General features: G+C 33.5%; 2 protein-coding genes across 2 annotated transcripts; both read right to left on the bottom strand.

Moving 5' to 3' along the window:
* Nucleotides 1-89: 89 nt before the first annotated feature.
* On the bottom strand, nt 90-6,539 carry HELRODRAFT_188638 (hypothetical protein; the record flags this gene model as incomplete). Its single annotated transcript, XM_009021422.1, has 16 exons — nt 90-763; nt 915-1,025; nt 1,334-1,534; nt 1,634-1,724; nt 1,898-2,006; nt 2,129-2,303; nt 2,396-2,506; nt 2,612-2,937; nt 3,084-3,315; nt 3,592-3,974; nt 4,090-4,318; nt 4,501-4,693; nt 4,870-5,029; nt 5,405-5,537; nt 5,732-5,932; nt 6,467-6,539. The coding sequence occupies 16 exons, from the start codon at nt 6,537-6,539 to the stop codon at nt 225-227; spliced, it is 3,267 nt and encodes a 1,088-aa protein (XP_009019670.1). The 3' UTR covers nt 90-224.
* Nucleotides 6,540-13,190: 6,651 nt separating this feature from the next.
* On the bottom strand, nt 13,191-18,897 carry HELRODRAFT_161507 (hypothetical protein; the record flags this gene model as incomplete). The annotated part of the gene is made up of 6 exons (XM_009021421.1): nt 13,191-13,414; nt 14,216-14,330; nt 14,776-14,936; nt 16,501-16,658; nt 17,315-17,589; nt 18,880-18,897. The coding sequence occupies 6 exons, from the start codon at nt 18,895-18,897 to the stop codon at nt 13,191-13,193; spliced, it is 951 nt and encodes a 316-aa protein (XP_009019669.1).
* Between the last annotated feature and the right edge of the window lie 7,024 nt (nt 18,898-25,921).

Genomic DNA, 25,921 nt, shown 5'->3' with positions numbered 1-25,921 from the left:
ACAGTATACATGTTTTGGGTGTTTAGGTTAACAATTTCTACATTATTTTAGTAAAAATTAGAAGTGTTTTCAATGATTTATTAAACAAATTATTTTGAGTAATTAATAAATTTTATGATTCAACAAACAATGGACAGATAAACAACATTATCAAAAAGTTATTCATTCAAAACAAGTTCATCAACAAACAATGAATTAATTTTGATGAAATTTATTTTTAAGGTCTATAAATTACAAATCGTATTCAAAAGCTTTTCACTGGTGGTCGTAAGTGCATCAGCTTTGGCTCTGAATACATTCAAGCTGTTAGATGATTCGGTAGTGGCGGCTGACAAAGAACTTGACGTGATTTCGATAACAAACTTTTTCACGTTGTCGTTGTAATATTTGCTATTTTTAATATTATCGGCAATTTTAGAAATTGCATGGCCGACAACAACGACAATGTTAGAAACATCTTTTCTGTCACCGTTGCTGGCTTTAAACACATCTGAGAAAGCCAAATTGAGAGCGAAGATTGTATTGGCCGGACCAGAAACATGAGGTACAGCCAAAGCATTCAAAACCTGTCTCGTGTTGTTGTAGCTGTTTAAATTAAACGCTACTTTTGCATGTTTTCCGTAGTAAATGGCCGCTAGACGAACAGCATTGGACTGAATTGGTAGTCCTGATACAAACGAAGTTGCAAAGCTGATGATTGTTGACTGGTCAGCGGCACCTGAGAGGTCCAACAACAGCGCGATATCCTGAACAGCAGAGCATTCTGCATTTTATAACATTTTTTTTATTGAAATGGGCTTAACTATGGAATAGGTAGGCCTATTGAAAAGAAGCAAAAACAAACGCAACAGCATAGTTCAAACCGTTATCCACAAAAAATAATTTAAAATTTGTTGATAGAAAAACCAACTAACGTCTTTCGCAGTTCAGACCCGACGAGTAAGTTGGGCAGAGACATGTGAAGGAGTTGAAGAAGGGAGTGCATGTGCCTCGGTTGCACGGGTTGCCGGCACAAACGTTCAAATCTGTAAGAATATCCAATATGATTTTAATAATAAACTTACGTAATAAGCGACTGGGCATTACAACGAAAAGAATTAAATAATTTAAGTTCTTCTACTGGCAAACATTTTGTAATATCGATTCTCCATGTAGTACATTTGAATGACGATGTATCAATATATTGAAGGTTATATGAACGTAATCGCTGACGATGATAATAAAGTAATGGCAAACATAATAATACCAAAAAAAATTTATAATTATTTTCATCATTAAATAACTCTATCAATGTAGAAACATAAAATAATATCGATAATAAAATTTATATGACCTTTAAGAGTCGTCTTGAAAGTAGGTTCGGCCAGTTGAATCAGTCCTGAGTGTTTGGCTGTACTCATAATGCTGTTCACTCCGTACGATGCGTAGTTCATCAACACAAATTTGTAGAAATCCATGCCTACTGCAATGCTCATCATTAGGTTGGAATCGCCTCTTATTCGAGAAGACAGCTGTATTTCAGGACTCTTGTAACCTTTTTAACCATATTGAACCAAAAATAATGCGCGTTTTGATTGCAATTCGTAAAATAATCATTTCAAAAGTTTAATAAGTTGACAAAATGTTTGCAAACCTTTCCTACTAATCATTCTGCCGTTATGAATAAGAATGACGACGTTCGGTACATCCGGTCTGTCTCCATTCTCTTTAGTGAACATCTTTTCCTAAGGAATATAAAAGTTCGCTAACATCAACTCTGGTGTAATTTATTTTGAAGCAGAAATTAAAAAAAAAAGAAATGTGATAAATTTATGTAAGCAAGAATAGATTGTTGGTTTTAGTCGGCTGCATTACATTTGAAAAGAAATTACCACAAATTAAAAATTTCAGAACTGACCACTTCAAGAAGGGCTTTCATTAAATCATGCCCCTTTGTAGCATTGTACTGAATCATGCTGACGGCTCCGTATAGAGATTCCGATGAATTGTATTTGTTTAAATGGAATCTGCACAATAGGTAACAAGTTTTTTCAATATAAAAATTCATCTGAAAAAAAGGTTTTTAAAAAAATAGAAGAAAATTTTAAAATAATTTTTTGAATATCTTTATAATAAACCGCACACAAACCTTATTAACGGTTTTTCATTGTAGGTGAGCAAACCAACTCGAGTGTCCATGGAAGATGCTATCTGGTACATACTTATGATTTTCATTATGAAGTCCTTTATTTGGTTGAAGCCGTTCTGCTTCACGCCAGTGGTCATGTCAACCATAAATATCAAATCTACTCTATTGTCCATTTCTATATTATATTTCAATTGACATTATTTGGAAAAAAATGCAGAGTTTTTTTTTAAATATTGTAAAAAAATAATGAAATCATCAGTTAATTACTAAATTGGCAGTTGGTTCCACTGAAGCCCTTCGGACACGAGCAGGAATAAGAGTTGATGAGGTCGATGCAGGTTCCAACCTGACAGGGCCTGCTGGAGCACTCGTCTTCCACTGAATCGTATAACAACAATAATAAATTCATTTATTTATCGAAATTTCTGATATAATAATTTTTTAAATTTGAAAAAAACATTGAAAACTGTTAGTAGAACTCACCATTGCCAGCAAAATTTACTAATTTTTTCGCTAAATTGTTATCCATCATATCCGTCGTCTTGACGTAAATTTTGTTAGCGGACGGGTAACTAGCCAAAAGATTGAACTTGCTGAGTTTGAAGTACCTTGACTGAATGCCGACAGTGATAATCTGAATGCCATCGTCCTTCGCCAGGCTTGCCTGCTGAACAGATTCCAACAAATCATTCGGATGAATGGCGCTGATGATGACAATCACTCTATCCACATTCTTGTTCAGTTCGTTAGTCAGGCTTAATTCTTTCATTGCGGATTTTATTGCCTCAGCCATTAAAGTCTCACCAATACTATAAAAATTTCAAAATTTAGAAAATTAACTTAAAAATAATGAAATTTGAAATAATTTCAATTACAACTGATTTTTATAAATGTTGTCATTTAATATTTTATTTTAAAATTAAGGCAGTCGGCTTAAAAATTAAAAACTACGTACGGACTGAAGCTATTGAGAGCTTCTAGCGTGTTATTAAGTTCATTGGACTCGTTGAGTCTCACAAGCACATGGTGTCCATCTGACAGGGTGATCAGAGAAATGCGGTTGTATTTCTCCGTGCTGAATGACATGACAAAGGTTCTCATGAAGGTCATAATTTTTTTGAACTCGTCCACTTGGTATAAGGAGGAGGCTCCCACCAAAAAGACCACGTTGCTTGCTCTGTTGTCACCTATCGTTGAAGTCATTGTTTTTACTTACGAACGATGCTTAGTCGCATCGTTCGTAAGTAATCAAGAACTTTTATTTAAAATGATATATTAATGCTACGTACAAATGTCGCAGGTATCTCCGACAAACTTCGGCGGACACGTGCACATTTCCAGTTGGTTGTACGCCCTCGCTACACCATTTGAACATTTTTGGTTTAACGCGTTTTCCTTGACTGACAAATGATTAGATCAAATTTAAACTCAAAGTTTAATTTAATTAATGATATGAAACGTACAGGAACAGACAGCATTCCATAAAACCCAGGCAAAAGCTTGATTTAAATCAAGGAAGCTGGTTAGGAAATAAAAATTTTTTTCCCACGGTTGACTAGCAAACGTATAAAAAACATCCTTGTTACAAAAGTTGCCAATCCCTATTGAGATGACTTTTATTCCTTCTTTTTTTGTCTCGAAGAACTCCTTTGTTGCGAGATCAGTGTCAAGCGGCCTTCCATTGCCAGAAATGAGAATTATGGTGAATTTTCCATCTCTCACCACCTTGTTATCTTTTGATTTCATCCAGTCAAATATTCTCATTCGAACGGTTCTAACTGCACTGGCCAAATCATTCACACCACCCAGGTATGGTAGGCTGTCTATTGCCTTCTGAGCAGCCAACCTTCAGGTTATTTGTTTTGCCATTTTATTTGTGCCGTAAATTTTTTATTACAATTTTTTGAAAATTAAAAATGATTTGAATGGAGGAAAAATATATAACAGAATAAAATTCTAACTTGGTTGCAATTACGTTTGTACTGTTTAGAAATATATTTTCATTTTGCTTCGCTTCAGAAAAAGGCACGAAAAATATTTTAAGTCGTTCGTCTTCGAAGTTACTTTGATCGATGAAGTTGCGCAAGAAATTTTTTTGTTTGTCGTAATTGTGATGGGCCGGATTTTTGGAGGCATCGATCATGAAGATGAGGTGTTCGGAGGAGGAGCACGTGAACTCTCTGATAACCTCTGGAGGTTGATTGTCAGACAGTAATTATACAACGGCATACTTTTCCTTGCATGGTAGTTTCATGCTTATTACTCTTAACTACCACTACATGCACCAAGCTTGCGTTGAAATGAACTAATATTATTTATAAATTGATATTTTTTGTATAATTTAATTAAATTTATTGTTATGTATTTGTAACCTGGAATGGCTGTGGTAGTAGTCGGTTTGGCTGTGGTTGTTGTTTTGGGGGTTGAAGGTTGGGTCATGAGAGTGTTAATGAACTCGCAGGTGGCCGGTGTGACGATCCTGGGTACGAGTTGAGACAGTTGTGAAAATTCGTCGACTCTGAAGAAGTTGTTCTGAGACAGGCGGCTCAAAAATGTGTTCTCCACCTTTTCAAATTGACGGTTGTATTCTTACGTAAAGAAACATCAATCCAACCAAGAAGCACTTGTTCAACTTTTTAAATTAGCAATTCTTTAAAATGACCTCATTTCGTTTACAAAAGAATTAATAATGAAAGTATGGTTAGAAAGTTTTAACGAAAAAATGAACTTTGCAGACGAACTTGATTAGTGACGCCGACGGTGAGTACCAGGATGCCCATGTTCTGGATGTTAGTCAGTTCTTGAGGCAGTTGGTCAACATCGAACGTCGCCATCCCATCCGTTATCAGGATTATCACTTTCTTCTTCCTGGTGTGCACGAATCTGCTCTGACCGAACAACCTACGCGCATTTGTTCATTGTCTTGATTCAGTTATAAAGTTATTATTGTGAATTTGTTTAAATTTATGAATTTAGTTGTTTTTGATTTTCTGAAAAAAAAACTTTTTGATTTAAGAAGTTTTTGCTTAGCATGCATATATTTTTTTACAAATCCTTTGATTTAAATTTTGAATTCTTATCAGGTTTTTGTATCTCCTTAAAAATTTGCCTAATTTTTATTTGCTGTTCGTTGATTTGAAAATTCATTCAAAAAACTGTGATTCACAGACCAATAAATGTTTTGTAAAAATATTTTGACAAATGACTTATAAAATTTTTACCCATCTTGTGATGTTATATAGTTTATTCATTTAAAATTTTTACGTATTAACTAACTTGGTTCGAGCCAGCTTCAATCCACCCGTCGTATTCGTGTTTTCGTTTTTAAATCTCATTTTTCGAACTTTATCAACAACATCTTCGATTCTCTGAGAGTCGATGAATTCGTGAATGAGTTCAGCTTTGTTGGCTGTTGAAAGTCAGACAAAATATATTTTGGTTATTAAAATTTATAAAGAGTTATTATTTTGATTCATTTAGAGATAAAACTTTTTTGTTCTTTATTTTAAACAAGCTAAACATACGAAAATTGCTTTTAAACTCAATTTAAAAAAATGTGTTTTCAAAAATTATTTTTAAACAATTGAATAAAACAAAACCGACAGAAATCGACAATGCCAAATGAGGCATCATTGCTGATCTTGCGAATGCTGACGATAAGATCTTCAATGAATTGAAGCACGAAGAGCCAATTCACTGGCTTCCAAGTGGTCAGATCATGGCCAAATTCCCATTCCTCTCCCTTGATACTTCCAGAGTTGTCCACCACAAATGCAATATCGGCATGGCACGATCTATGGGCATCTTGACCAATATGACACAAATTATTTTAAATTTTATCACTACAATTTTTTCAGAAGTATCAACGATACACACAAATACACACGCAGATACACAAATAAACACATACACACACATGCACACGCACACACATGATTTTACGCACACACTCACACCTCTACACACAAAATATGGGAAACCCACGCATTGCTTTTGATAATTAATGATCTATTTAAATTCTGACCAGTGTATTGACCAGGTTCCTATGCTGTTACCAATAAGTGTGCCACCACTCAACTCAATAATTTTAATTATCTCAAGCTCATTAATTTTGTTTATTTTGACGTGTTTTAATTTTTTGGTTTATTCAATTAAACTATTTTAAAAAATCAAAAAAACTTTAAATCTTATCAAATAAAATATTTTCAGTCCAAATAATTTTTATGTTTTCCGGCAAATATAATTGTCTTAATTTGATATTTCAATTTAAAAACTTTCGATTTTTTTTATAAAAAATTATAAGTGTTAAAGTAAAACTTGAAATTTAATGAACTCAACCTGTGTTAGAAGCTGCAAAGAGTAGAACGAGAGTAACATTGATTGGGAGACTCCAAATTGCGAGAAATTTCATTGTTTTGGCTCAAACAAAACACATTTATTATAAATTAATGTTGCAAAAAAATTTGTGTTTTAAATTATTTTAAGTTTTATTCAATAATAATTAGTTTATCTGTCTTGTTTCCTTATGTGAATGTTGAAATTTCGTGTTTGAAACTTGCCGAATATGAACAACTATGTACTTCCACTTTTGTACAACTTTCCGTATTAACGACAATCCTTGCCGGCCGTAAGGATTCCAACCTTTTGAAAAATACCTTTGTATAACATATGCATATTTTTTTCACTGAAAGATACACATTATCACAAACTGAAGTGTCTATACGCATGTCTGTGTTTGTTTGTGTGGATAGGTCTGCGTGGCTGTCTGCATATGTTACTCTCTGCCTGTGTATGTGAATTTATTATCGTCCGTTTGTGTGTGTGTATGTGTGTGAATATTCTTATATTGAATATAATGTGTTTTTCATTCGAATGCACTCTTAGCATTGCAATCTGAACACTGTGTTTGCGCTTAGCTGATTTATTTATTTTTTAGTGTTAAAGAATCTCGTGTTTGCTGAGATATTTGCCGCGGTATTAAATGGGACAGTTTATGACTTAAAATTCAAATGCGAATGTGTTCTCGGATCAACTCGGTAAACATTTTTAGGTGGTAAGAAATTCAGAGTAAATAGAACTTGTCGAAAAACTTTTAAAATTTCAATGCTGAAATACATGAAAACTAACGATAGAATGAATTGTTCAACCAGCCAAAAGCAATGTCTCACTAAGCACACAAAACACACACGCACACAAACACACACAAACAACACACACAAACAACACACACACACAGCATGCAGTTCAATCATTATTCAGCAATCATTCATTCTCCCCGTTGTTTCCCAGCGTATACTATTCATCGGAAAGATTTGAGGGATTGCAGATGTAGGATGGATGGAGATATAGTAGGACTCTGTAGGCATAGACAAGACCGGCTCTATGTGCATTTTCAATATGTGCTTGTATGTATGTGTGTGCGCGTGTGATACGCCACTTAGCACGTACACATATAGGGTTTTTGTCTGTCGTTGATTTCTACGAACATTAGAAGAGTGAAAGACCTCTGAAGAAAAAAGCTAGACCGGAAATTTTTTTTCATTTTTTATTTTTAATGAAAATTTCAACTAACAATAACTGTAAACGTAATGCTGATAATAAATAAACGTACGTAGAATATGCAACACCAAATCCAATAGAACGTCCAACATCAAATTTTAAAAATATTTGTCAGCATTTTGCACATCAATTTATGGTGAGTTAATTGCGTTAAGTGTGATTGTTATGTTACATAATCCACGGCGAAGTGTTTGAGTGTGTGTGAGTGAATGTGTGTGTTTATGTGCATTTATACGTAAGTACGTGTGAGTGCCTATGTATGTACGTGTTTTTTGTATGTATATGTGTGCCTATGTATGTATGTGTGTGTATGTATGTATGTACGTGTTGTGTGTGTGCCTATGTATGTATGAGTGGACGTGTGTGTATATGGTGTGTGGGTGTAAAATTATACAAATAAATGATACAAAACAATTAGACGCTAACAATAATGAAAGCCGTTGGGAAATATTTGATGATATTAATTTCACTGATATTTTTCAAATGCCCCATTCACACATAGTCCGTTTTGATTGTATTTGTTGCTTGTGTTAAAATATTAATAAGCTTAATATTTGTCAATAAGTCGGGCAAATGCATTAAAAAACAAATTTTTTAACATTTCTTAATATATTTTCAGAGGAACTTTAAACATTGTTTGAGTATTTTTAAAGGTTTTCACATGTGAAGGTCTTTTGAACTACAAAATTATTACCTCATTGTTGTAGTATCTGTTATAATATAGTTACAAAATATGAAAATATGTATATATATATTTAATTATGTGTGTTTGTGTGTGTGTATGTGCGTGTGTGTGTGTGTAATTTTTATAACTATAAGCGTTTGTATGTGTGCATGCAATGTATACATAAATACATCAGGTTTTTGTACACGTATATAAATATTAATATGAAACAAAAAAAATTTTTTACGAAAAATCTACAAAAAGTAAAAAATGTATTAATATGAAATAAACAATTGTCAAAGAATAGTTTCTAGACCACATGATCACATATATATTCACTCTCTCTTTTGCCACTTTTGCCTCTCTCTCTCCCTCTCTCTCTTTCTTTCTCTCTATATGTAATGCACAACATACATACTCACACATCTATGATTCAATTATTTGTACCCTCAATTATTTTCACCTTGATTATTTCCCATGCAGTCAAGTCCATACACTCCATAGCACTTTCCGATCAGTCAATCGTTCGCTCACATGCTCCACAGACTCCCAAGTAATAACATTCTGTCATGTTTAGGTATTAGCATGTGTCGTCATCTCTCTCTCTCTCTCTCTCTCTCTCTCTCTCTCTCTCTTTCTCCTCTCTCTCTCATCCTCTCTCTTTCTCCTCTCTCTCTCATCCTCCATTTTTCATGTTCTTTTTATTTTCTGTCTTTTGCCCATTTTTAATCTGATTTTTATTTATCTCTCTCTCTCTCTCTTTCTCTTTCCCTCTCTTTCTTTCCCTCCCTCCTTCTCTCTCCCTCTCTATCTCTCTCTCTTATATATATATATATATATATGCATATGCATATACGTTTTCATGTTGATTTATACAAGAAACATGGATTGTAGTACATTTTTCTCAGACGAATCTGGCGACATTAAATTTGAACGTTAATGTCAATATGTAACAAACGAAATAAAAAAAAAAGTTAACAGATATAATATCTATGGTCCATTCATACGTTAATAACTTTTTACAACAAACTTCTCATCTTAGCGACAATCTAGCAGTGTTAATGTTTACTCTAATTTGTTTGTTTGTTTTGTTGTCGCTTATTGAATTCTATTAAAATCGTCATTGTCGTTAATTTGCTTATCAATAGAGCCGCTGGCATCATCATCATTGTTGTCATCGTCATCATCATCGTCATCATCATCATCATCATCATCATCATCATTGTTTTTAATTTTATTATTATTAATCTTTTTTTCTCTTATTCCGTTTCTGCTTTTCTTAAAAACATTCCTCTGAATTGTTTTCAAAATATCCTCATCAACTCTACTCTCATTATTAACATTAACTTTGCTATCTTCCTTATCAACATCATCCTCATTGTCATCATCATCATCGTCGTTGTCGTTGTTGACTTCATCATTTGCTTTGGTTATCCGGCTGCTAATGCCGCTTGTTCGTGACGTTGGTGACACCAATTTATTTGTTGGTGACGATGATGATGAGGATGAAGACGACAACGATGATGATGATGGTGAAGACGATGATGATGATGGTGATGATTTTGTTGTTTTTCCATTTGATAGCGCTGTTGTTGTCACTGATAATGAAGATGATGATGTTTGGGAAGATGATGATGGTGATGATACTGATGATGTTGGTGACGATGCCAAAACCAAAGAATTATTCAAACGCTGTTGAAATGGGATCGGTTGTTTTGATAGTGATGATGAAGATGGTGATAATGCTGACAATGATGACAGCGTTTGGGATGATGAGACTGATGATGATGACAAAGTTGGTGCAAATACTATGGTGCTTGGTCTATTTTTGTTTTGCGCAAATAATTTTTTCTTCAAATTTTTTCTAAATTTTTTCACCCTACTCTTCTTCACATCACGTGACGAACCATGATTTGATTTGTTAATTTTGTTATCAACGCTAAAATTGTTATTTATGTTGTTGTTGTTGCTGTTGATGTTGATGTTGTTATTGTTGTTGTTAATATTGTTACTATAAAATTTGTTAGCAGTGCTTGAGTTAATTTTTCTCTCTGGATTGCCTTGGGTGTTTTTGATTTTGAGATTATCAAAAGTAGAATCGTTGGTAGGACTTGAATCAAAGTTGACAGGAAAATTGTTGCTGCTAATGACGATGTTGTTGTTGTCTTTGTTGGGTACATTTTTTATGGCATTTTTGTTGTTGATGACGTTGTTGTTGCTGCTGTTGTTGGCATTGAGGTATTTGCTAATAATGTAATTGTTGTTAATGTTAAGGTTGTTAAGTTTGCTGTAGATGTTGTTGTTGTTTATGTTGTTGTTGTTGATGTTATTGTTGTTGTTTATGTTGTTGTTAGATGTGTTGATGAGTGCATCGCGTGGATCAATGACATCTGCAAATGTTTCAACCGTCAAATTGTTTAAATTATTTCTCAAATTTCATTGTAAAAAATGTAAATTAATTCTAAAAGATAATAAACATAATAATCTCAAAAAAACCAGGTGATATTTTAAAAAGGGTTTTCGACTGAACAAAATGAATGAATGAATGAATGAATGAATGAATGAATGAATGAATGAATGAATAAATGAATGAATAAATGAACGAATGAATGGGTGATGGTTGGATGAAAAAATTCCATCTCCAAAAGCTATCTAACATGCTCCAGACAAATGAAAAAGTACGATTAACGCCAAAATTAATAAGTTATAAAAAAATTAATTTAAATTAATAAAATTAAATCATTAAAAAAAACTTTAAAAAAATGAATTTATTGATCTAACTAGATAAAAGAATAAAAAGAAATGGAAAATTTTCAGTTTCTCGATCTCTTCTTCCGAACCCTGCCCTCCTCTTCAATGTCATTGACACCAGAAATAAATGGAGCGAAATCGTTATCACCAACGTCATCATCATCATCGTCATCGTCGTCGTCATCATAACTCTCATAAATATTCCCATCAACATCTTCGCTATTTTCCTCATCAAATGTTCTACCCTTCTCCACCAAATTGTCATCCATGCTTCCTTCTCTTTTTGATGTTTGATCTTAGGAGGAAGTTATTTTTAAAACTTAAATAAAAGTCTGGTTATTAAAAACTAGCATGCAAAAATAAGACAGATTAAACACACACACACACGCACGCACGCACGCACGCACACCACACACACACACGCACACACGCACTTACAAACAAACAAACAATCACGCAAACTAAAACTAATTAAAAGAAAAAATTAGCTATATATGAAAAAAAAATTATTTTAACGAAAGTTTTTTATTTTTATTCAACGTGGTTGGAAAAATAATTTCTATACGCGATGAAATCATAAAAGAAGAGGTTGTTGTCTTCATCATATTATTTTTATATTGCCATCTTTAAAGACATTGTCAACTCATTGCTTAATTATCGCCACGGCGTTTCATCATCAATTTATCATCTACTCATTCCAAAAACATTAATTAAAATGAAACAAACACATTAACAGGCTGAAAAAATCTATCAGGCAGACTTAAAACACGCATCTATATTAGCATCAAAGTCATCGAAATTTCAAAAAATGACTTCGGTAGACAAAAAAAAACATGAAGATGCTTGTGAAGATTAAATAGATATTTGATGATGAAAGTTTTTTTTCTTGGGGTCTTCATTTGAAACATAAACCGCATCAAATATCTCAAAAAATCCTAGCTATATAATAACAAGAACTATATTATTTATATACTATAACAACACATTAACATAATAGAACGACCATAGTCTAATTATCAAAGACAACAAAAAAGAATTAAATTCGATAAATATTTTTACAAAAAACATTTAACCGACACAATAGCCAACCTGTAACAACAATAAAGCCATGTAATTTTTTATAATTGAAATACAACACAGGGCAAAATAAAACTTAACACAATACAGTGTGGCCCAAAAGAAAGTCATTTAATGATTAACCCTTACCTAACCCTTACCTACTAACCCGATATAATAACTCTAATAACTAGGAACAAACTATAATAACAAATTATAATAAATTATGATCCTAACCCCTCAGTGAGAAAGTTAGTTTCTTGATTCTATAGGTGCCATAAGCTACACACGTGTAGTCGCCATTGAGTTTCGAGTCATACTTAATGATGACCAAGGTAGAAGAAGCGTAACTGCCTTTCGTCTCCGGGGAATCTTTCTGTGGGTAGTGACGACCATTACGATGATGATGGTGGTGGTGTTTGAAGTGATGATGGTGAACGTGGTGGTGATGCTCATGGTCTATAATTTTTTTTATGTATATATATATATATATATATATATATATATGTGTGTGTGTGTGTGTGTGTGTGTGTGTGTTGTGTGTGTGTGTAATAATATTAATAATATTTTCCTAAATAAAATTAATTTGAATTTGAGTAACGTGACTCGTACATTCGATAATGGAAACTGTAATGTAATTGAGGGTTTCATACAAGCTACAAGGTACCTCAGCGAGTTTTGGAAAAAATAATTTTATTTCATCGCGAATACGTGAACGCTCTTCAAATGCCAGGTGCAATATACACAGATGCTCTGGTCTCTGGCCGATGTGTCTAGCTAGGTAGACGCATGCGTGCATGTTTCTTTAAATTGTATTCCCGCACTTTTAATGATTTTTGAAAGACTAAACTCTACCCTACTATAATGTTAATCGTATTTTAATAAATATTCAGTATTATTTATCGTTTATATTGCTTGGACAATTATGAAAAAAAAACCTATTAAAATTAAATTAATTTCAAATTTATTACTCTGGCAATAAATTTTCAACGATGAAAATTTTTAAGAAAAATATGTCGGTAAAAAATGTCGTTAATACAGTGATGTGCTAACAATGATATAGTAGATGGGGGTGTTGTGGAGTTGCTTGCCATCCTTGTACCACTTGATGACCACCTGCTTGTTGGCACCCCTGGTCTCACACATCAGCAGGTAGGCCTTCGTCTTCACCGGGGCTGGCTCCTCAGAATCGATGGGGTACCACTGGTTGCTGTCGTACCTCATCTTGTAGCCGTCCAGTTTCCAGGGATTCGATCCTTGGTTCAATCAAATGGGATTGGTTGGTTGGTTTTACGTTACTATTAGATGTAGAAATGTAGAAATGATTTGATTACAATTCAGGACAAACATTGTTATTTATGCTGTATTATTTAAAAAATAGTTCTGTAAGAAATGCGTGACGGACAGACAACAATTGAATGGTTCTTCTCAAAAGATTGCAAGACAATGCAAGGATGCACGCAGATGCAAAGGCTGATTCAGATACATGAGAAGCAAGGCAGGCAAGCATTTATTTTATTGTCGTCTGCAAGTCAGGCGAAAACTACCGCACGCTCCATTGAAAATAAAATTAATATCCCGACCGGATGTATTTACACGCGTTACCAAATAATACAACAATTTAAATGGACTTAAATTCTAATGTTTTCAATATTAAATTTAACAAAGCGATGACAGTACTCTCAGTATAACATGACACTAACATTGGATAAAAAACATCAACAACATTCATCAGCAATATCGTTAAACAAAAACATCAACAAAATTTATGAACAATAACATATCGTTAAACAAAAACATCAACAAAATTTATGAACAATAACATTACATTAAAAAAAAACCTCAACGACATTTGCAGCCCAAAAATTACAATTACTCAATTGACATCAATAACATGGACGGCTAAATCACAACATCGAAGCCAAATCCTTTATAACACCAACATAAACTATATAACAACATTTGAAATGTCTCCATTGACATCAATAAAAAAATCATAATTAGCCACAATAACAGTAAAAACGGCAGTAAAGATATTTTCAATAAAACGAACGTACCTTCAACCATAAGCGTGAAGCGGTAGTTGACGATGGGCTGGACGAAATTATCGAGAAAGCACTCGTACACTCCTGTATCCATTTCAGATGCACTCTTTATCTGCAGTCCATTGCCCTATGTGTGTGTGTGTGTTTGTGTGCGTGCGTGTGTGTGCGTGCATGCGTGTGTGTGTGTGTGTGTGTGTGTGCTACGTGGACATTCAGATTTCATTGCAGGTCAAATTTTTATTGACGTTTTATTACGTTCGTTTATTTCCACTTATAAATATCTACTCACTCAAATCATTTATTATTTATTTTGAATTTTTATATGTAATAATCAAATTAATTTTCATCCGTCCTTAACAATTTTAAGTTTTATCGTCAAAATGTTATAGTGAAAAAATAAATAAATTGACGACACGTACAAAGATAACTAATTCATAGTAAGATAAGAACAACAACGATTAAATAAGAACAACGGCGACACACAACATTATCATAAACAAAGCACAACAAAAAATAAAATCCACATAACCACCAGAAACAAAAAAAAAAGAAAAAATTTACTAAAACCGTACCCAAAATTGGTTACTGCCATCAGGCAGAGGTCTGTTGCTATCCTTCCTCATCCAATACACCACAGGCTTTGGGTAGCCAGTGGCATTGCACCACAAGGTAACCTCGTTTCCCGCCTTTGATCTCATCACTGTCGGACTCGTCTGCGCTTCAATTTTTGATTCTATGGGAAAATGGCGATGCACGTTTTATTGAAATTATTAATACGTATTGTAAAAAATTACTATCTTTGCTTATCTTTGCATCTTTGCTTATGTTGTTACGTAAAGTTAATTTGACTGATAGATTATTTACGATGGAAGGAAGATGTTGATGGATTAAATATGCTTCGTTTTAGATGATATGGCAAGTTTTTTGTGGTTGTATTTGGTATTCTTGACATATTTTTTTTATTTTTTTGCAATTTATCTTTTTAATTAACAACCCCCAAACGTGCAAAATATTTCAGGTAAAAAATTGCAGAACATGAATGATGATTTATTAAGAAAACAACTGAATGATGGCTGTCATAAGATGAGGCGTGAACACAAAGCGCAGAATAAATAACAGATTTCTTATGTTTGTCTGTTCGTTCGTTCGTTTGTTTATTTATTTGTTTGTTCATTTTCAGAAATGTTTTCAATTTGTGTTCGTCGCTTAGTTAATGTGAGAAGTTTTATTATTATTTTTTTTTATGCCAAACTACAGTTATTAACTTTGCACGGACTAAAGCATAATGTCAATAAAAAGACATTCTCATGTAAATACCTCAACACTTAAATTTCTATTATTACAACTGTAATTACAATAGATGAAAAATTCTAACATTAAGTAACACAAAAACCTCATATTAAACAACATTTTATTATTAACATTTCTGCTACTACGACTACTACTTTTGCTTCTTGCTCTACTATTACTACTACTACTACTACTACTACTACTACCACTATTTCTACTACCACCACCACTACTACTGCTACTACTACTACTACTACTACTACTACTACTACTACTACCACTATTTCTACTACTACCACCACTACTACTACTGCTACTACTACTACTACCACTACCACTACTTCTACTAATACTACTCTACTACTACTACTACTACTACTACTACTACTACTGCTGCTGCTGCTGCTGCTGCTACTGCTACTGCTGCAGCTGATAATAATACCAATAAAAAATAAAATAAAAAAAAGTGAAAAAACAGAAGCATAGAACAAAGAGACTTGACAAACATAGACAAGTAATTAGGCCACCATAATAATTATACACGCTTCGAGCATCGTACGCTAGGTAATCTTCTAAGCCTTATCATCAGAGTGACTCCATGCATTTTGTTGTTGTTGTTGGTGGGTGCTGTCTTGTGTGTTTGATTGTTTACTGATGTCAATGTTTGTTTTTGTTTTTTTTTAATCTAATTTTATTTACGTTTTGTTAAATGGTTTGTCGTTTGTCGGTCTTGGTTGAGGCTTCAAGCGCGTTTGACTTGTTCCTTGTCGAATGTTCATGCTTGTTGTTTGTTGTTGTTTATTTGGTTGTTGTTGCTTATTTTTATTTCGTTTCTTGTTTTTTCATGTTGTTATTCGTTCATACATAGTTATGTCGCGGTTCTCTTAATAGCAGATAAAGCAATGGAATTCGCTGACGTTTGATGGGATTCTAAACAAATTTCTTTTTAAGTAGAAAACAATTGTCACAGAGGTTATCTGATGAAAATATTTTTAAATGTAGATAACCATCACTACTATCAGCTACATCATAATAATTTTTCCCATCAATGTTATTATTATTATTATTGTTGTTATTATTATTATTATTCACCATATCATGATACTTGCGATATGCAAATGATATGATATCGTCGAAGTGTACCAACGAACCAAAGAATAAACAGCTGTTGAGCAATAAAGTTACAATGACCAGACAAATTAGAGACAAACCAACACGATATTTGATACCATCATGTCTACCTATTCCACTCCTTACTCTATATACGCTCTATATATTTTGCTCTTGTATCCATGGTTGTATGCTATGTACTTTAATTATGTACTCTAACTATGTTTAGTTTATCATGAGTGTATCATTAAAAGCATCTCTGTTTGTGTGTGTGAGAGAGAGTGTAGGAGTGTGTGTTCGATTCTGCTATAATTCTAATTTTTACTGTTTGTTTGATTGGATGTGTGGATTAAAGATTTTTTTAACAGCATTAAAATCATCCATCAAAAAAATTTATTCATCCAGCCAACCTACTGACTAAGTAACCAACCGATTGACCATCTGACAGAGTAACCGACCGACCGCCAACAAACCAAACAACCAACCGACCAACCAACCGACCAACCAACCAACCGACCAACTAGCCATCTCACCAGCCAGCCAACCAACCAACAAACCAGCCATAACTAACCAGTAACATTGAGAATCATGTATCTATGCCTGGTGGTGGATCTAGCAAGGTTGCATCTGTAGATGCCGGTATCTTTCTTCTTGGTCCTCCTAATGATAAGAACGGAGAGAGCGCTGTTGGGAGGTCTGAAAACTTTGTACCTCGAATCTTCCACCAACATCTTCTTGCCCGATGCGATCGGGACTGCTCCGGTCAGCTCCCACTCTCCAGCTTCCACCAATGAAGGTCTCGTGTTGTGGAAAGAACGCTGCTGCTGTTGGTGTTGATGGTGGCTGTGGTGGTTGTGGTGATGGTGGTTTGGGAAGTTGCTGGGAGGGAAGTTGGTGAGGTCTTGCTTGGGATTTCGTTTTTGGTGGTTTTTAGTTTTGTTTCTGGTCGTTGTTGGCTGGTTGATCCGCCCCTTGTACCATTCGATCTGTCGGGGGCGTAATATGGATATCATTGCTAATGTTATATTTGGAATTTTTGAATAATTAGCGCTCGATACTTCATCGCTGTAAGCGTATCATAATTTAAACATTTTGTAGCTTCATCGATATATATATAAATATATATATATATATATATATATATATATATATAATTTAATAATATTAAACAAAGAAAAAATAATATAATTAATATTATCTTCGAATATATTTATACATATACCTATATACATTATATGTATATGGTGTCAAATCTAACCGTCTCAAAACATATTTATGACAATAAAAGCCTTATAAATCATATTGAACGTTAAAATGTACGACAGACTTCATATGATTTTATTGTTTTCACTGATCGTTAACATCACAATGTTTGTTGCATCTGCAAATGAATGAATGGCTATTCCATTTCATAATTGTCGTGTTATAATGTTTATGCTATATGGACTACGGTAGCCAATTCTATAAGTATATGATATTTATTTATTTATTTATTCGATTAAAAAGATATTTTTTTATTTCTTTTAATTTTTAATTTTATTAACGACATAAGTTTCACACCGGTTGCCATTATCGACTGAGGTTCTTCAATTATTTCTATTATTAAAAGGGGAAAGTTTATATTCAAACGAGTTTTGTTACAAAAGTTTAGTGAATTGTTAATAAATCTATAATGAGTATTGTTGCAAGAGTTGTTGGGATCAGTTGGCTAGAAATCTATGAATGTTTAGATATTGTCATCTTGTAATGTGGCTGTTAACACGATGGTGCAGTAGTAGGAAGCAGAGCAGCGGTTATTGATGAGTAGTAGTAGAGACTCGCTCAATCACGCCGCTTGAAATTTGAAACTGACAATTCAAAATCTGACGTGCCGTTTGCATAAAAATCATTACACACACATTTGTCTAAGAAGAAGGATGTGCATGTGCACACACGCATGTGTGAATGTACGTGTGAGTGTATGTGTGCAGAATGATGTAGTATCTTAAATGGTTGGCGTCATCTGCTATTACCATTAACATTTTGACATGTTTGTGACACTTGTGCAAGTCAGTGCGAGTGTACTACGTACGTAGAACCATGTATGTACGTATGTGTAAACTTTTGTATATATGTAAGTGCTTGTACACTTTTGTATGTAACTGTATGTGTGTACACTGTTCCATTGTATATTCAGAGCTGGATTTTTTTACAAGTGTTGAGGTCCAGGGACAGCGAAGAAGAAAAGTCTCTTAATAATGAACAGAGGTCCTTAATCATTTGTCAAGGTTACTTACCAGTTGGTGGAGGTCCATAATTTTCAGAATTTGTACTACCAATAGGTTTTTTTTAATTTGGCGATCTTTTTGTATATTTCTGTATTGATAAAATCAGTTTTTGCAGTTAAAACAGTGATTTTAGCAAGACTTCAACAAAAAATATGTTAATGTAACGTTATTTTCTTGTGGGGGCCTCTTGTATGATTGAAAGCAGGAGGTATCGTATTCAATGTCTTCAGTCTGCCCCTACCTACATGTGTGAGAGTATTATACACTCCTGAATTTGAGTGTTAACTTTTGTGTGTAACTTTGAATTTCAGTACGTGAAAGTATAAATGTCTGTTTTTATTTATTGGTATCTATCGGATGAAAACAATAGCCAGTATGATAACAATGATGACGCGGTGATAGAAACTTTGGTGATGATGATTTAGATGGTAACAACGATGAAGACAACGACGATACGATACGATACGATGTAGACGAAGATAACGATGCTGACTCATGGAGGTGGTGATTAATAATGATTAGTTATTAATGCCACAAACAACGTAACGCCTACTTTAATTTCTCAACCTTGTGATAATAACCTTAAGGCTCTCGAAGCAAACGATGACAAAATGATAATGATGATGATGGTGTTGTTGGTGATGATGATGATCGGTGATGATGCTGATGATGATGATGGTATTGTTAGTGATGATCGTGATGATGATGATGGTGTTGTTGGTGAAGATCGTGATGATGATGATGATAGTGTTGTTGGTGATGATGATGATGATGTTGTTGGTGATGACGATGATAATGGTGTTGTTAGTGATGATGCTGATGATGATGATGATGGTGATGATGATGGTGTTGTTAGTGATGGTGCTGATGATGATGATGGTGATGATGATGGTGTTGTTAGTGATGGTGATGATGATGGTGTTGTTGATGATGACAGCATAATGACACACATCTTAATATTGCCCTGGGCTACTTCGACAACTACTTTTTAATTCTCACCAATATGTACTTACTCACCAACCATGTCGTCATCACCAATCGATTCATCTATCTCTTTTAAAAATGAACTTGGAAAAAAAAATTCTGAAAAGTTGAAAAATTTTAAAAATTAAATTTCAAAATGTCGAAAAATTTTCAAAAAAACAAAATTTCATTGGATGTAAGAAAAATAAATTAATTTTTACAATGCATTTAGAAAACCAATTACGTGCAATGATTGCAAACGTATTCCCGAAATGAAAAGCTTTTTGTCAGTGTGTACCCAGAAACAATAAAATTTAAAAAAGCACTGAAAAAATAATCTGCACTGGTTCGACCTGAACTTTCCAAATGCACAATCAGAAAAAATAATATTTTCTTTTAAAAATGATGCGTGTGTGTTGCGTGTGTGTGTTGCGTGTACGTGCGTGTGCGTGCGTGCGTGTGTTTCTGGACGCAGGCATTTGTTTTTGAAAATATTCATTGGCTAGCCCGGCAGGATAATTTTAATTTATATAGTTAATTATTTCTATCTATAGTTTGTACGTGTGTGTGTATGTTTTTATATAAGTGTATTAATTAGTATTTATTTATTTGTGTGTGTGTGTGTGTGTGTGTGTTTGAGGATATGTGTACGTTCAAGTATTCATTAATATGTAATGGAAATTTTTATGTGTTTGTCAGGATGAGTGTTTGCATGGGTTGAATTTGTGTGTTGTCTGTACTTGCAAAGTTGTTTGCTAAAGGCAATCGCAAGTATGTTTGCATGTATGTGTATCTATTCGTTCCTATGTGAGCATGTTTGTGTGTGTGTATCTGTTCGTCAACACGGAAGTTTGTATTTGTATGTATCTGTGTATTTAAGTACGTTGGTATAGAGTTGTGTCTATGTGTTTACATATGGAAGAATACATTGACGGGTACATGTAGAATGAATAGAAGAGTCATTAAAAGCTTTGTTTTCTATATAAATAAGTTAAAATACAATGAAAAAAATACGGTACAGTAATGTAAAAAAACTTAACCAGAAACTAATCAAAATTAAAAAGTTGTTTTATTTTTAAATAATTGTATGTAGGCAAATGAATATATGTGTATGTTTACATGTTACGGTGTATAAATATGTAAATATGTGCATGTAGTTGAGATACATTCAACATTACCAGATGCAGTTTATAAGATTGATAGCGAAGATGAAGTTAGTTACATGAGGTTGTACATGTCTTCATGATTTCAATTTACCACTCAACATCGTAATTCTAATGGATGGAACATATGTGAGAATTTTTTATATATTTGTGTGTGTTTGTCTATGTGTGTGTGTGTGCGTGCGTGTGTATGTGCGTGCGTGTATGTGTTTTGTGTTCATTAGTGTTGATGTTTGTTTGTAGGAATGTGATAGACGATGTTGTGTGCATGGATACATACATTACAAACATGACATACAGATGTTGACACTGTGCCTCATACGCTGTTTCGATGATGGTCTGCTTGAATGATATTTGCGTCTGCACGATGAAACGGTTAAAAAATAAATGAGAAAGTAAGTAGAGAAGAATGTTGAAACCATCAATAAATCATCATCATTCATGGAACCCGTGAAAGAGGTTGTACACCAATCAACGTGCTTCAAATGTTCACGTGTCCTAAGGTTTCAACCAATCAGAAAGCAATTAATCATCTGGATGTTTCACACTTTTGTGCTAGGTGTGTTCAGCTGTCCGATTGAGCATGTTGGAATGGAATGCGCGTAACAAGATGTTCATTGCTGGCACTCAACACCTTCCAATATGCCTCCTTCACGTTATTCACTTGCTTCAAACATCGCAAGGTTGAGCATCCGTTCGAACACACGCATACAAAAACACACGTTCCTGCGCATTGCTCTGCGTGTGCGTTTGCGAGCGTGCATGTGTGGCTGCAGTGATGGCGACTGCGAAAATCATAGGAAGAGTAAAATATTGGAGAGATGGAAGTGACGTGATATATCTTAAAAATTCCAACTTCTACTGCAAAATTTATAGGTGATAAACAATTGGTTGAACCCGTGAAAGAGGTTGTACACCAATCAACGTTGGTTGTTTGATTGCCAACCAATCAAACAACCAACTAACCAGCTAACCAATCAATCAATCAGCCAACCAGCTAACCAACCAACCAGCCAGCCAACCAATCAATTAACCAACCAGCCAACTAACCAGTCAACCGATCAACCAAAAAACGCACAGGATAAACTTATTTACGTTTGTTAACCAGCGTTGAAGATCATTTTCAAAGTTAATAATGTGAATCAGTCCTTCTTTCAATTTCAATGCCTACAAACACATGTCTGCTGCCTGCCAGCCAGCCTGTTAGTTCTGCTTCCTTGATTTTTCTCCTTCAACATTTATTTCTCTGTTCATTTTAAAATAATTTTTACAGCTAAATGCGTGAATGTGCTTTTGTTGGTGTGAGTGTGAGTGTGCATGTGCTTGCAAGGTTTCAGACAGACACACAATAAATTTGGAAAGTTCATTTGAATCACTTATTGGGATTAAAATTTTGCGTAAAAAATACTCAAGTTGATTTATCGATTATAGGAAGTAATATAGCAACTATAATTGTAGGAGAAATCTTTCATGGAATTGAAATTAAGTGCAATTTGAACGGGTAGGTGGCGTCGAGTTTGAAAGCAACAGACAGGGAGGGATGTACGCGGTTGCAGATTGTAGAAAGCTGAATAATTCAAGCGGTCAGAGTAAGAGGAAGAAACAAAAAGAGAGAGTAGGAGAAGAAGAAAGAGTTGTGAGAAGGAAAAAAACAGAGGAAAAAGAGACAGAAAGAGAGAGAGGAGAGAGAGAGAGAAAGAGAGAGAGAGAGAGAGAGAGGGAAGATGAAATAATTTGATTGATGAGAAATGAATGGATGGCTTGAAATTAAATTAATGTCCAACTCATCTTCCTATGCATAAAAAACAAAACGGATGGACTGACAAGTGAACGATAAAAAGTTTCCGATTTTTTTAAATGTTTCTTTGATTAATAAAACATTAAAATATACGTTAAAAATATATTAAAAATGAAATAAATATATTAAAAACGAAATAATTTTCAAACAATATTGATTGTGCAACATCTGAAACAGTGCTGATATTATTTCATCTCATCTTTCTAAGGAAATATCAATAATAAAAATAAATTGCATTCAATTCAATATTATCAAATTAAAAAAAACAAATTAAATGAAGCGCTCAATTTTTAAGAATATTGTTGTGGAGGGGTAGTCTAGAAAAAGAGATGCAACAACAAAAACAGAACAGTCGGCCAAAATTTAAACCTGATAGTAATATGAGAAATATTGAACTGCAGCCAGAACCTAATAAACCATTTGATGAGAAGTTTATTGCTCGTTTGTTTGTCTACATTCAAATTATTTCCAGATTTTTTTTCAGTTCATAAGGTGTTTGCTTTAATATGCAGGAAAGTGTATGCATTCCAGGCATTGCACCGAGTGACCAGAGGTAATTAAAAAAAGGAGGTAAAAAATTTTCATTTCAGTTAAAATAATTATTCTGCGATTTACCATGGGATTGGGTTAGTCTGCTCCTTCAAATGGTGCTGCTGCTGCTGCTTCTATGGCGATACACCTTAGCCGCACGTTCCCATTTTAATAATAATTTGAATTTTAATAAATGCATTTCTAAATAAGTTCACTGCACCAAAACTGTTAACATTTCACCAATAATTTTGTTGCCTCTCTTTGTTTTTCACAATCAGACAAAATATCCTGCAAACAAAGACAAAATTATTCACGTTTAGGTTAATGATTTTGGAACAATGTTTTTAAATAGAAATTCAAAAATTTCAGATAACCGTTTGAAAAAAAATCGAAATTGTTTTAAGGAATTATATAGCTGATGACCAATTGACCACACAACATGGCAACTTAAATGGCTTTCAGAAAAAATTTTAACTTAAACGAAGGTATTCAAAATTTTCGTTTCATTAATAACATACTATGCAACTAAGGAATAGTGTGGCTACGTGTTTGCTAATGCGTTTCTAGCACCAACTTCCGAGATGAAATGAAAGCACACAAAATTTTCTTTTTAAAAACTGACCGTGTTTCGTTGAAACAACTTGCGAAATTTCACGAAAAAACCATTTTTGAGGTAAAATTTAAAACTTAATAAATTTATTAGACTATGTAGATCTGTGTTTTGTGAAGACATCGTTGGAAAACGACGAAATGAAGTCATAAAATATAATGAAACACACGCATAGTGGAGGAAAACTTTTGGTTTGCTGATGCATGGAAATCGAAATTTTTTAACCACCTCATCATTGAAATGTTCTGATTTGTGGAAAGTTGTTTGAGTAATTGCTACGTTTTGTTAGAGGATTGTTAATAACTGTGTGAGTTGTAAAAATTTATAATAATTTGTTTCGAGTAATCTTTACATTTTCTCAAAAAAAATGTTCAAAGCTGTTTGTTGAATTGAGATGTTTAATAGTTGCTTGTCAGATTATCGTGTTTGGCGGGCATTCATTCAGTGCTAAGCCTTCGTTTTATTCAATCTTCAAATTAAAAAAAATTTAATTGACAAAATTATTTAATAGGTTTTACTGCTTTCAAATCAAAGAAGAAATCTTATATATAAAAAAAATTAAACTAGAATTTTCTTTCATGGGATGGATATTCAAAGATCGCATGATGCATTGAAGTGCTCGCAAACTTCCGTGCAAACAGTAGTTTCATTTAATTGATTGATTAGCTCTTCTACTAAAAAAAATTTTATTTTAAAGTAAAAATAGAGACATTGAAACATGGAGGAGCGTCTGTGTGAATGTAGATGGGTAGTGCTTGTAAGAGGAAGCTGTTAGTGCGATGATTGATGCTAAGTGGCCACTGACCAGGTCAGTAAATTTCAAACGCGCCCACAACATCCAGTCCAACATGCTAACATGCTCTTACAAGATCTTTCAACTTCTCGCAAACCAGTATTTGAAAATTATTCAACATTTTATTTTTATAAAATCTTTTATTCGCAGATTTATTTCTGAATTTCTTAGCTATAAATAATTCAGTTTAATAAAAACTGCTACTTTTATTTTAAAAACAATTATTGGCCTAGAAATGTCAAAGCATATTTTGTAGTTATTAAATGAAAAATTATTTTTGTATTTAGCTCTCCTATCGTAAAATAAAAGTTTATACCAAATCTGAAACAATAGAACCCCATTACAGTGGTTCTTTTAAATCCTTACAAAATAACACAGAAAATAAATCCTTAGAAATCATATAAATCCTTACAAAAAACACAGAAATAAGAAATTATTTTCACCTACCTTGACGTGCTGGAGTTGTTGGAAGATGGCATCAAAGCTGCAGTGAAGGACTGCCGTGTCTCCCAGTGCAACAGTTGTCGTGGACCAGATGTACTCAACTGAGTTCGTGGTCAGGGGTGTGTCCTGGTTGTCAACTGTTTGAGGGTCAGTTTGGTGGTTCGTGAGTGAAATGGAGATCGTATATACGTGAGTGAAATGGAGATTGCAAATACGTACATTTTTAAATGAAATGGGATTCGTACGTAAAATAGGATTTGTTAGTATTGTTCGTAACATATTTAAAGCGTTTCACGTGTTTAATATATTTCGCATGTCAAAATCCATTTAATAAAATGGTTTTATTACATTTTGTAAAAATAATTGAATGAAAAATTATTATTTTTGTAGATTCATGACGACATTCAAGTAGTTAACATTTCTTATAATTATTAAATCATTACAAGACAGAGAGGTCAGTCACATAACAGTTTTATAAATTTGCCTCAAAAATAAACTTTGTTAAAATCTCCAAAATCATGAAGACCACCATCAGCATTCTTCAGTGGCATGAATCAAAACGGGAGACATTGTTTCTGGCTCCAACAACATAAAAATTAAAAGAGGGAACATGGGACAATAAAAAATTATTTGTCTCAACGTTATGAAAACATTGGATACAAAATTGTCCTCTCTTCTCTCTCTTTCTCTCTCTTTCTCTTTTACTTTTTCTCATTTTTACACTATACATTTGTTTTTTTAAATGCACA

Source organism: Helobdella robusta (genome assembly GCF_000326865.2).
Source record: "Helobdella robusta unplaced genomic scaffold HELROscaffold_3, whole genome shotgun sequence".
Taxonomy (NCBI): domain Eukaryota; kingdom Metazoa; phylum Annelida; class Clitellata; order Rhynchobdellida; family Glossiphoniidae; genus Helobdella; species Helobdella robusta.
The sequence above is the reverse complement of the archived record's forward strand: the minus strand, read 5'-3'. Positions and strand labels throughout refer to the sequence as shown.